General features: G+C 48.0%; 1 protein-coding gene across 11 annotated transcripts in view; it reads right to left on the bottom strand.

Moving 5' to 3' along the window:
• LOC119850538 overlaps positions 1 to 12560 on the bottom strand; it is a 117699-nt gene that overhangs the window by 9241 nt on the left and 95898 nt on the right. For 9 of the 11 annotated variants that reach the window (XM_038388702.2, XM_038388704.2, XM_038388703.2 and 6 more), the window contains one exon: positions 8593 to 10365. The exons of the other annotated variants lie outside the window; for them this stretch is intronic. In XM_038388702.2, the coding sequence (XP_038244630.1) occupies positions 10223 to 10365 (143 nt within the window). In that variant the 3' untranslated portion in view covers positions 8593 to 10222. Of the gene's footprint in view, positions 1 to 8592; positions 10366 to 12560 lie in introns of those variants that run through there. 11 annotated transcript variants of the gene reach the window in all.

Below are 12560 nucleotides of genomic sequence, written 5' to 3'. Positions count from 1 at the left end.
GAAATATGGGTTGTAGAACCCTCCCCACTCCTGCGGTAACGAGGTCTGATGTGCTCTATTGCCCCTCAGTGTAAAAGGGATTCCGCCTACCATTGAAGAATCACCTGATGAGAGGTGGGGATGAAGGGGGTTTGTGAAGTGGCAAGGAAAGAAACTATGAAATATTCCTGGTGAATAATCTCTGGAACCTAAACTGTCCATTGTGATCTTGTTCCAGTTGTGGGTTAAAAGTGTAAGATGGCCCCCAAAAATGACAGAGGACAGATGGTTGGCAACAGTAGTGGTGCTTGGGTCTCCACCAATATGTCAAAAGTGGCTCTTGGCTGGTGGTGGATAGTGAGGAGAGGCTGTGGCAGTAGAGGAGACCAAGACCAAGGCCTCTGAATCCTCTGGCATTTGCGCAGAGGCTGGGTTGTGCACCAGGTCATACGATGCGTGAGAAGGTGGCCTTGGTATATTGGACTCTGTCTGGTGTTTCCTCCTAGAGGCTGGCGTATAAATCCCCAGAGAATGCAGCATCAATCTTGAGACTTTTAGCAAGAGCAGGGACTCATCAATTTTCTTGTTGAAGGGATTTGACTCATCAAAAGGAAGGTCCTGGGTGGCATTTTGGACCTTGCTAGGGAACCCTGCCGATTGTAGCCAGGAATCCCCCTCACACATAGACCAGTGGCTAAACTTCTAGAAGCCGTGTCCACTGCATGCAGTGCAGCCAGGAGGGCTACTTTTGTCACTAGCCTCCCCTCCTCTAAAAGGGACTGAAACTGAGCTGTGTCTTCTATGGGAAGTTTGTCTGTGAAGTCCACAAGCCTGGGATAAGTATTAAAATACTATTTCACTAGCAACATGAAATTGCAGGCCTGTGGAGGAAAAGACCTTCCTCCCTATGTGATCCAGTCTTTTAGAGCCTTTATTTGCCATGCAGGCCCCACACTTTCGTCAGCCATCTGTATCACTGGGAAGTTGGAGACAGGGTGGGTTAATAAGAATTAAACCCTTTTGGCAGGAACAAAATACTGTCTCAGCCCTTTTCAGTATGGGGGCACAGGATGCTGGAGTGTGGCATCCCACTCTAGCCGGTTCTAGTATGGCCTCATTGATGGGTAGGGCTACCTTACGTGGCTCCTGAGGCTACACAATGTCCAGGAGCTGGTATTGAGGATCCTGGACCTCATAAGAACAGCCATAAAGGGTCAGACCAAAGGGCCATCTAGCCCAGTATCCTGTCTTCCGACAGTGGCCAATGCCAGGTGCCCCAGCCCTGGTCTACACTAGACATTGAGGTCAAATTTAGCAGCATTAAATCGATGCAACTCTGCACCTGTCCACATGAAGAAGCCCTTTTTTTCGACTTAAAGGGCTCTTAAAATCAATTTCCTTACTCCACCCCCGACAAGGGGATTAGCGCTGAAATGGGTTTTGCTGGTCGAATTTGTGTACTGTGGATGCAATTAGATGGTATTGGCCTCCAGGAGCTATCCCAGAGTGCTCCATTGTGACCGCTCTGGACAGCACTCTCAACTCAGATGCACTGACCAGGTAGACAGGAAAAGGCCCGCGAAGTTTTGAATTCCAATTTCCTGTTTGGCCAGTGTGGCAAGCTGCAGGTGACCATGCAGAGCTCATCAGCAGAGGTGACAATGATGGAGTCCCATAATCGCAAAAGAACTCCAGCATGGACTGAACAGGAGGTACTGGATCTGATTGCTGTATGGGGAGAGAAATCCGTGCTATCAGAACTACGTTCCAGTTTTCGAAATGCCAAAACATTTGTGAAAATCTCCCAGGGCATGAAGGACAGAGGCCATAACAGAGACTCGAAGCAGTGCCGCGTGAAACTTAAGGAGCTGAGGCAAGCCTATCAGAAAACCAGAGAGGCCAACGGCCGCTCCAGGTCAGAGCCCCAAACATGCCGCTTCTATGATGAGCTGCATGTCATTTTAGGGGGTTCAGCCACCACTACCCCAGCCATGTTGTTTGACTCTTTCAATGGAGATGGAGGCAACACGGAAGCAGGTTTTGGGGACGAGGAAGATGATGATGATGAGGTTGTAGATAGTTCACAGCAAACAAGCGGAGAAACCAGTTTTCCCAACAGCCAGGAACTGTTTCTCACCCTGGACCTGGAGCCAGTACCCCCCAACCCACCCAAGGCTGCCTCCCGGACCCACCAGGCGGAGAAGGGACTTCTAGTGAGTGTACCTTTTAAAATACTATACAAGGTTTAAAAGCCAGCATGTTTAATGATTAATTTGCCCTGGCATTCGTGGCTCTCCTGGATATACTCCCAAAGCCTTTGCAAAATGTTTCTGGGGAGGGCAGCCTTATTCCATCCACCATGGTAGGACACTTTACCACTCCAGGCCAGTAGCACGTACTCGGGAATCATCGTAGAACAAAGCATTGCAGTGTATGTTTGCTGGCATTCAAACGACATCCGTTCTTTCTCTCTCTGTATCATCCTCAGGAGAGTGATATCATTCATGGTCACCTGGTTGAAATAGGGTGCTTTTTTTAAGGGGACATTCAGAGGTGCCCGTTCCTGATGGGCTGTTTGCCTGTAGCTGAACAGAAATGTTCCCCGCTGTTAGCCACGCAGTGGGGGGGAGGCAAAATGCAACCTTGTAACGAAAGCACATGCGCTATGTATGTAATGTTAACAGCAAGGTTTACCGTGAAAGAGTACCCATTGTTCTATAAAATGTGTCTTTTCAAATACCACTGTCCCTTTTTTTTCCTCCATGAGCTGCATGTGTTTCAAGGATCACAGGATCTTCTCCTTCCCAGAGGCTAGCGAAGATTAGAAGGCGAAAAAAAACGCACTCGCGATGAAATGTTTTCTGAGCTCATGTTGTCCTCCCACAGTGACAGAGCACAGACAAATGCATGGAGGCAGACAATGTCAGAGTGCAGGAAAGCACAAAATGACCGGGAGGAGAGGTGGTGGGCTGAAGAGAGGGCTGAAGCTGAAAGGTGGTGGCAGCATGATGAGAGGAGGCAGGATTCAATGCTGAGGCTGCTGGAGAATCAAACTAATATGCTCCAGCATATGGTTGAGCTGCAGGAAAAGCAGCAGGAGCACAGACCGCCGCTACAGCCCCTGTGTAACCAACCACCCTCCTCCCCAAGTTCCATAGCCTCCACACCCAGACGCCCAAGAACGGGGTGGGGGGGGCCCCTCCAGCCACTCCACCCCAGAGGATTGCCCAAGTAACAGAAGGCTGGCATTCAATAAGTTTTAAACTTTTAAAGTGCTGTGTGGCCTTGTCCTTCCCTCCTCCACCACCCCTCCTGGGCTACCTTGGTAATTATCCCCCTATTTGAGTGATGAATTAATAAAGAATGCATGAATGTGAAGCAACAATGACTTTACTTCCCTGTAAGCTAACCACCCTCCCCACCTCCCTTCAATCACCGCTTGCAGAGGCAATAGAGTGAACCAAGGGGCGGGGGGTTTCATCAAGGAGAAACAAACAGAACTTTCACATCGTAGCCTGGCCAGTCATGAAACTGGTTTTCAAAGCTTCTCTGAGGCGCACCGCACCCTCCTGTGCTCTTCTAACCGCCCTGGAGTCTGGCTGTGTGTAACCAGCAGCCAGGCGATTTGCCTCAACCTCCCACCCTGCCATAAACGTCTTCCCCTTACTCTCACAGATATTGTGGAGCGCACAGCAAGCAGTAATAACAGTGGGAATATTGGTTTCGCTGAGGTCTAACCGAGTCAGTAAACTGCGCCAGCGCGCTTTTAAACACATTCTACCACCATTCTGCACTTGCTCAACTTGTAGTTGAACAGCTCCTGACTACTCTCCAGGCTGTCTATGTATGGCTTCATGAGCCATGGCATTAAGGGGTAGGCTGGGTCCCCAAGGTTAACTATAGGCATTTCAACATCCCCAAGGGTTATTTTCTGGTCTGGAAAGAAAGTCCCTTCCTGCAGCTTTTGAAACAGACCAGAGCTCCTGAAGATGCAAGCATCATGTACCTTTCCGGCCATCCCATGTTGATGTTAGTGAAACGTCCCTTGTGATCCACCAGTGCTTGCAGCATTATTGAAAAGTACCCTTTGCGGTTTATGTACTCACTGGCTTGGTGCTCCGGTGCCAAGATAGGGATATGGGTTCCATCTATGGCCCCACCACAGTTAGGGAATCCCATTGCAGCAAAGCCATCCACTATGACCTGCACATTTCCCAGGGTCACTACCCTTGATATCAGCAGATCTTTGAATGCATTGGCTACTTGCATCACAGCAGCCCCCACAGTAGATTTGCCCACTCCAAATTGATTCCCGACTGACCGGTAGCTGTCTGGCACTGCAAGCTTCCACAGGGCTATTGCCACTCGCTTCTCAACTGTGAGGGCTGCTCTCATCTTGGTATTCTTGCGTCTCAGGGCAGGGGAAAGCAAGTCAAAAGTTCCATGAAAGTGCCCTTGCGCATGCGAAAATTTCGCAGCCACTGGGAATCGTCCCAGACCTGCATCACTATGCGGTCCCACCAGTCTGTGCTTGTTTCCCGGGCCCAGAATCGGAGTTCCACCGCATAAGCCTGCCCCATTAGCACCATGATGCCCACGTGGCCAGGGCATGTGATTTGAGAGAAGTCTGTGTCCATGTCCTTAACGCTCTCGTAACCGCGCTGACGTCGCCTACTTGCCCTGTTTCGCTTTGCCAGGTTCTGGTGCTGCATATACTGCTGGATAATGCGTGTGCTCCTAATTTAATGAGTTTAATGTGCTCCTAATTGCCAAAGTGATCTGAGTGGGCTCCATGCTTGCCGTGGTATGGCGTCTGCACAAAAAGGTGCGGAACGATTGTCTGCTGTTGCTCTGACGGAGGAAGGGGCGACTGACGATATGGCTTACAGGGAATTAAAATCAACAAAGGGGGTGGCTTTGCGAGAAACTAAATGGCCGCCTCAAGGATGGAACTCAAAACTGGGTTTAGCAGGCCGTTGATTTCACAGAGGGAGAAAATGAAAACAGAATAAATCTGGTCTATTTTTTGTTTTGAGCCACTTCATCTATCTTTATACATCTTGTTGGCAGCCGACTGTGTAGTATGACCGCTAGCCATCGTCAGCTCCTGGGTGCTCGGCAGAAGACGGTGCAGTACGACTGCTGGCCATCATCTTCTGCTGGCTGCAGATTAAAAGACAGTGCACTGCTGGTAGGACTCAATCGGCATGAGACGAAACAAGGGAAATGACCTGGCTGAGTCACTCCCATGTTTGCCCAGGCGCCCGGTTAAAACAGCACCCAGGACTACGTCGACGACGGCTACCAGTCATACCGCACTGTCTGCTGCCAAAAGGCAATAAACTGCTGCTGTGTAGCAATGCAGTACCATGTCCGCCAGCACCCATGAGACATACAGTGACAGTTAGCTGAGCGGGCTCCATGCTTGCCATAGTATGGCGTCTGCATAGGTAACTCAAGAAAAAAGGCGCAAACAATTGTCTGCCCTTGCTTTTACGGAGGGAGGGAGGGAATGGGGGCCTGACGATATGTACCCAGAACCACCCGCGACAATGTTTTAGCCCCATCAGGCACTGGGATTTCTACCCAGAATTCAAATGGGCGGCGGAGACTGTGGGAACTGTGGGATAGCTACCCACAGTGCAAAGCTCCGGAAATTGACCTGGAGGCGAGGAGCAGTGGGACTCCTGAGAGGGGCACAGATATCTGCCATAAGGAACTCACAGATCCCAATAATGCAAGAAAGAGGGATTGACTGGTTGCAGGAGGACCCCAAGGAAAGTTGTACCAGCAGTCCCTTTGGGGGAAGGGTTGTTGTATCCAGTAAGATGGCGAGGGTAACCCTGTCATGGAGTCCCCGGGCAATGCTCTGGAACTGCTCCCATGAAGCCAGTCAGGACTCTGGGGAAGTCTCCATTCCGTGTGCAGACTGTCTGCAGGACACACAGCTCACACAGCTTCCACCTCCCTGGGTCTGACCTTGGAGCATTCAGCATCCTCTGCCCCTCTGTGCGCTTCCCACAGCCAGTCCCAGAGGGTCCTGCCCCCCAACTCCGCAGTCAGACGCGACTCTCAGCGAGCCAGGAAAACAGAAGGTTTATTAGATGACAGGAACATAGTCTAAAACAGAGCTTGTAGGTGCAGAGAATAGGACCCCTCAGCTGGGTCCATTTTGGGGGGGGGGCAGCGAGCCAGACAACCACATCTGCACTTCACTCTATCCCCAGCCAGCCCCAAAACTTACTCACTCTCCAGCCCCCTCCCCTGGGCTTTGTCCCTTTCCCGGGCTAGGAGGTCACCTGATTCCTTTGTTCCCCAACCCTTTAGCTCTTATCTTGCAGAGGGGAAGGGCCAGGCCATCACTTGCCAGGAAACAGGGTGTTGGCCATTCTGTGTCCAGACCCCTGCACACACCTGCCCTCTAGGACTCTGCAACGATCATACACTCTTATCCCACCTCCTAGATATTTAAAGAACTGCATAGAGGAAACTGAGGCACCCCCACAATATTCAGAGGAAATATTAAGAAGTCGTCCCGCTTCAACACAAACCTCTTGACTATCAGGGTTCAATTGACTCAGAGAGTCATATAAGTCCGAGACCTGCTCCATTGGTAGAAGTGGTGCCGTTGGTACCGGGACACTCTTGCCAGATGGCCAGAAGGGAGATGGCTCCTAGGACAATGGTGCAGACTCCTCCTCCAGAGTAAGAGCATCCCTCAGGAGGGCTGGGCCAGAGAGAAGTGGAGACTACAGATAAGGGAGGAATATATCCTCTGGTGTTGTATAAGTCTCGGGACACCCCGGTGTTCAAGCGGTTCCCGTAGTTAAATATGATGGATCTGGTTCATCTGCAGTGACCAGCTGGTCTTTAGATAGACGAAGCGATACAGATAATAGGTTTGGACCTGCACTTGTAGATGGAACCAGTGAACATGTAAACTTATGCTTCAGTACCAAGGTGACCAACAGAACCAGCGGATCCTACTTTCTATGTGTCTTGCAGTCTGATCCAGGAGTCTTCAATAGAGTCAGTTCTTCAAATTCCATATGTGATGTCTCACCCAAGCTGGACAGACCCAGGGAGGAAGTGCGTTTTTCATGGACAGTCATCAATGGGGATCTGTCCTTACACCAGGAGAGTGCTCTCTACCGTCAAGGGCAGCCCTGAAAGAAGAGATCTTAGGCTTAGATGTTGAGGGCTTTGCTCCAAGGCACAAACTTGGAGAGGCACTGTTGATCAGTTAAGGCTGATTACAGAGGGTCTCCCTGGCCCAAATCGGAGAGGTGTCTCATAGCGTTCTCCATCACATGACTCCATAGGTGAAGCTCCCGGACTTCTTGAGTTCTGGGTGGGAAGGAGCAACAGACATATGCGCCTTACCCAGACAACATAGGCAACACTGATGTTCATCACTGACTGAGAAGGACCGAGGGACTCTGGGCATAGTCCTGGCGCTGGGGAGGCATTTCCCAACCAGGGAGAAAGAAATACTCTAAACTATTCTCTAAACTTTAACTGTTAACTACTAATCTCAGAATATAACTATTTACAAATGCTTTCTTTATAGGTTATGCACCAAAGCGGAGGGCACAGTTCTGACTTGGGCCAGGCAGCGGTAAGAAAGAACTGAAGAGGTATCAACACACACTGTCTCTTATACCCCTGATCAGGAGCATGAGGAGAACTACTGCACATGTGCAGGCCAATGGACACTGCTTTGAAAAATTTCTGTATTGGGGTGCATAGCGCGCACTCATACCCACATTTAGAATACACTTAGAGACCATTAATCTATGAAGAATGTGCACCTAAGGGGTCAGATGGGTCTTCAACATGGAAGTTGAGATCACCAAGGATGAGTGTGAAAGACTGGGAAGATAAGAGAGCCAAGAGCTGAAATCAAAGAGGAAGGCTGGATGGACAGTAGATGACAGCAACATGGAGGGAGAGCGGCGAGTCGGGTGCAGTGCTGTTCAAAAAGAGGAGAAAGTGGGAAGGGAGAGGGTGGGAGGGACTTGCAGCAGCAGGAACAGGAGAGAAAAAGCCCAACACCCCCACCGGTCTGTTCCAGGCAGGGAATGAGAGAAAAGAAGAGACATCCTAAGAGAGTAGCAGCAGAGGCCATGGCACACAAAGGGATCTAGGTCTCAGAAAGCCAAGAGCTGGAGGGAACAAGATACAAAGAGGTCATGGATGACAAATCTTTTCAGAGAAGGAGTAGGTGTTCGAGAGACAGTGGGGAAGGGTGTGTGTGTGTGTGTGTGTGTGTGTGTGTGTGTGTGTGTGTGTGTGTGTGTGTGTGTGTGTGTGTGGTGGCACAAGAGCAGTGGAAGTGGTCATGGGGAGATGGATATGGGAAGTAGAAAGGGGGTTAATGTAGGACTTGTATCTGTGCTAGTGGAAGGAAAGGGGAGATTAGTATGGAGAGGGGAAGAGGAGCAGGTAGGGATGGTGGGAACTGTAGAAGGGTGAGGGTACCAAGGATGGGAAAATGGAGCCAGTAGCGGGGAAGGAGGATGGATGAAGAAGAGATGCAGTGACAGCCATTCTCAGTATGTAACATGTCCCTGCCTCCTCTACACACAAATACAACCACCAATACCTGTATACTTTTTTTTTGGAAGAATATCAAGTATTTTTATTTTATAAATACAAAAAGGCACAAATACAATGCATGATTCAAGCAATGCTAGAAAACACCATATTGGTATAAGGCAAAAACAGTTTGTCAGCTGAAGTGATGCACCGAGAGACACTTTCAGTCAGGCTAGGTCTCTGACATCCTAGCAGTTTATCTGCTTTACCTCAAAGCATACTGCATTCAGTTAAAAAACAACCCTGCCCAACAGCATAAAAATTCTTACAGCACTTGCAAATTTAGCAGCAGGCTGCACTACTCATCCTGCAGCGACGTAGCATTGCAGGGAAAGGATGGAAACACATTAAAAAGGAGAAACAAGACAGTGAACTAAACACAAAGGGTGGGGGCAATACTATTAAACAGATCATTGTGCTCCATTGCTCTGTTCAGCAAAGACTCCATTATGAACCTAATCAGAATTGGGAATATTTAGAGAAAGCAAAATTGAACAGTTAATCCAGGAAGATTTAACTGTACTGCACAGATTCCTCTTCAACAAAATTCTCATCTTCATTGAGACCTGCTCCAAAGATTACTGAAATCATTGAGAGTCTCTACTTGATTTCAGTGGGCTGTGGATCAAGCCCCACTTGCATCCACTGCCACTATAACACTGCAGGGCTTTATGATACAGAAAAGTATAGTCCGACTTCAGGTTCTCTCAGAAACAATGTCCTTATGGGACACAAAACTCGGCAATTTCTCACACTTGACACACAGTAACTCCAAGAACTCGCTCTCACCAGATGGAAGTTTTGGTTACACCTCACCAGAAGGCCAGGGAGAGGGAGAGGTTTTAATGCAGATTAGCATAACCCCCCAAGTAAACAAAACACATTATCTTTTCAGGTTAGACCTTTCCTACTTTCTTTCCACTTCTGCTGAACTTCGAGCACAACCTGTCTGTATTTGAAAAGCTCCTTAACAGGCAGGATAAGCTGATTCTCCAGCACCATCCTAGCTCAATTTGGACATCATCCATCCCCTCAATTTACAAGGAACAACAAGAAGCTGTTCTTTATTGTTGCAGAAGTTTTCTGTTCATCAAATCATAATCTGTTTTCCTTTCCAAAAATCAGTGGGTCTATGCTCTATTGCTTTGGATTAATATGTAGGCTACAGAGTCTTAGTATTTGACTCTATGCATTTTGGATGAGTCTTTGCCTGTTACTCTAAGTTTTTCTTTACCAATGTGGCTTTCACTGGCAGAGAGTTGTTGGCTACACTCTAGAGTCAAGTGTCTTAGCAAAGGGGGAGTCCCATGTATGTCATTTCTGCATGTAGCTGACTCACTTCATTTCTCTTTCAAGAAACAGCCAACCATTGTCCAAACGGATATTTCAGCTGTGCTATTGTATGCAAACTCCTCCATTCTGAAAAGAGGCACTGATGCAGCAGGCTACTTCAGAGACAGTGCCCAGAATTCACTCAGTCAATCGTGTTAAATTATCAGTGTAAGATTACATGACAATCAGTTTCAGAATAATTTTTCAACAGGAAGGAGTCTATTTCTACAGCCTTTTGGTACTGATGATGTACGTACATATATTGCGTGTTGTGTGTATACAAGTCAGGTAACAGACTTTGAATTATAACAAACTAGTGTGGACTCCATGAATCTTTTGCAGTGTGCGTGTTTCCATTGGTCTCCATTTTATCCACATCAGAACTGTTGTCTTCCTGAGCATTTGGATTTTGCCACTTTCCCCAAACACCCTCTTTGGCTCCGACATGAAGGTTACCTTTATTGTATGCAAGAGGAGAACAAAACATTAGATTGAGACACATCAGTCCTGCTTTGGCACCAGTGAATTTTGGTGCTCTCGTTTGGTGGTTCCCAACCTTTTGCTGGAATCCCACTGGGGAAACACTAATGGCTGGGTATGTTCTTCTTATTGTTCCCCTTGCAGCACACTTTAAAATGCATCCGATGAAGTGAGCTGTAGCTCACGAAAGCTTATGCTCAAATAAATTTGTTAGTCTCTAAGGTGCCACAAGTACTCCATTTCTTTTTGCGACTACAGACTAACGCGGCTGCTACTCTGAAACCTTAAAAACAACACTGTCTTTCCTCTCTGTCCATTCTCTCTTTCATCAGGTCTTTGTCCGTCCCATCCCCTCCACCTTTTTTCATCTTGCTTCTTACTTTTGTGTATTTTTCACTTTTTTTTTTTTTTTTTTTAATTCTTATCTGGCAACTGTCTATCCTCTCCCTATTCCACAAAAAGGCAGCTGTGTACTATGTACACGAGCTGCTCCCAGCATTGGCTACAGCAGGGACCAGTGCAGGAACAGAATGCTGCTGACTTTCTGGGGCCAAACAACTTTCCCTGCCTCCAGTTATTTCTTTTCTCCTCTGCCTTCCCCTTCAACAAGTCTTGAGGTTCCCCAAGGGGTCCCATGTCCCAGTACTCCAGTCATTTACCACTATCAATGCTACCTGTGAAACACATGCAGGAGCTACTGATAGTGGAGGGGAAACAGGGTGTTAACATGTATGATGGGCTGCTATAGAAAGCTCCTAGACTTGAACAATCCTCCTGATAGCCATGTCATAATTAACACTGGCAATAGATTGCGAAGAGTCATACAAAACTCTGGCTTGCAGCTAGTATGAAGATTTACTCCCCCTCAAGGCAAGCATTCCGCTGTGTAAAGCTCTGCTTACAATGGCATACAGCCCCTCAATGTAGGCGCACCCTAGTCCTGCTCTTACATGGGCATCTACTGAAAGTCCTCTTAACAAGGACCTGTTTAAAAACAAAGATCACTCACCTTTACAGTAACCAACGTTCCTCAAGATGCGTGGTCCTTATTTGTATTCTACTGTGGTGCACATGTGCTCTGTGCAACTGAGACTGGAAAATTCTTCCTAGTAGCATCCTTTGGTCCGCACCTGTGCCCTGTATCTCTTCATGCTCCAATCTGAAGGCTTAGGGGAGGTGTGGACTGAATGCCTCTTCAATACTTCCGAGAACGATTTGTGGTAGAGAAAGGATCTGATGCAGGAGAGGAGGAGGGTGGGTACTGGAATACACATAGGAACCACATCTCAAAGAATGCAGGTCATTTACCTTACTGTTCTTTCTTCAAGTGATGGTCCCTATGTGTATTCCACTGTGGGTGACTCCCAAACAGTATTCAGGAAGGAGGAGGGTGAGAGGACCTGTATTGCACCATCAGCTCTAGGACCACTGTACTAAAGAACGCAACCACAGAAGAGGCTTGCACCAATCCAGAATGTCTAGTAAAGGTTTGCACAGAGCTCCATGTTGTCACTCTACAGATCTCCAGGAGGGAAAAACCCTGAAGAGATGGCCCTGAAGTAGCTTGGGCTCTGGTCAAGTGAGCCCTCACTCTGACAAGTCATCATCACTGCAAGATCATAGCAAAGGCAGACAACCAGAAATCAATTTGGAAAGACTTTGTGAGAGGAAACTGCTTCTCCTTTCATCTGCTCAGCACAGGAAACGAAGAGTTTCAGATTTCTGGGAGGGTTCAGACCTTTGTATGTAGAAAGCTATGGCTTGAGGGACATCCAGAGAGTGGAACTTCCTTTCTCCCTGATTGCGTGAGGTTTTGGGGAAAAGACCAAAAGGTGTATGACCTGGTTAATGTGGAATTCAGAGGGAATCTTTGGAACGAACTTGCGGTGTAACCTCAAAACTACCTTACTCTAGGGAGCACTACATAGGGAGTCTGCCATAAGGGCCCTGAGCTCTCCCACTCTTCTGGCAGAGGTGATTGCAGTCAGGAAGGCTACCTTCATAGACAGGTGAGAAGGGAGCAAGGGACCAATGGTACAAATAGAGGATTCATGAGTGCTGACAAAGCCAAGCTGAGGTCCCAAGACGGTGCTGGTTTCAATTCTGGAGGAAAAGTTCTGGCAAGGCCTTTCAGGAATCTTAGGGTTGGGCTATACTTGCGAGTTAGAGCA

The sequence above is a fragment of the Dermochelys coriacea genome, chromosome 2 (assembly GCF_009764565.3).
Source record: "Dermochelys coriacea isolate rDerCor1 chromosome 2, rDerCor1.pri.v4, whole genome shotgun sequence".
Taxonomy (NCBI): domain Eukaryota; kingdom Metazoa; phylum Chordata; order Testudines; family Dermochelyidae; genus Dermochelys; species Dermochelys coriacea.
Note: the sequence above shows the minus strand (reverse complement) of the source record. Positions and strands in the feature narration are given on the sequence as shown.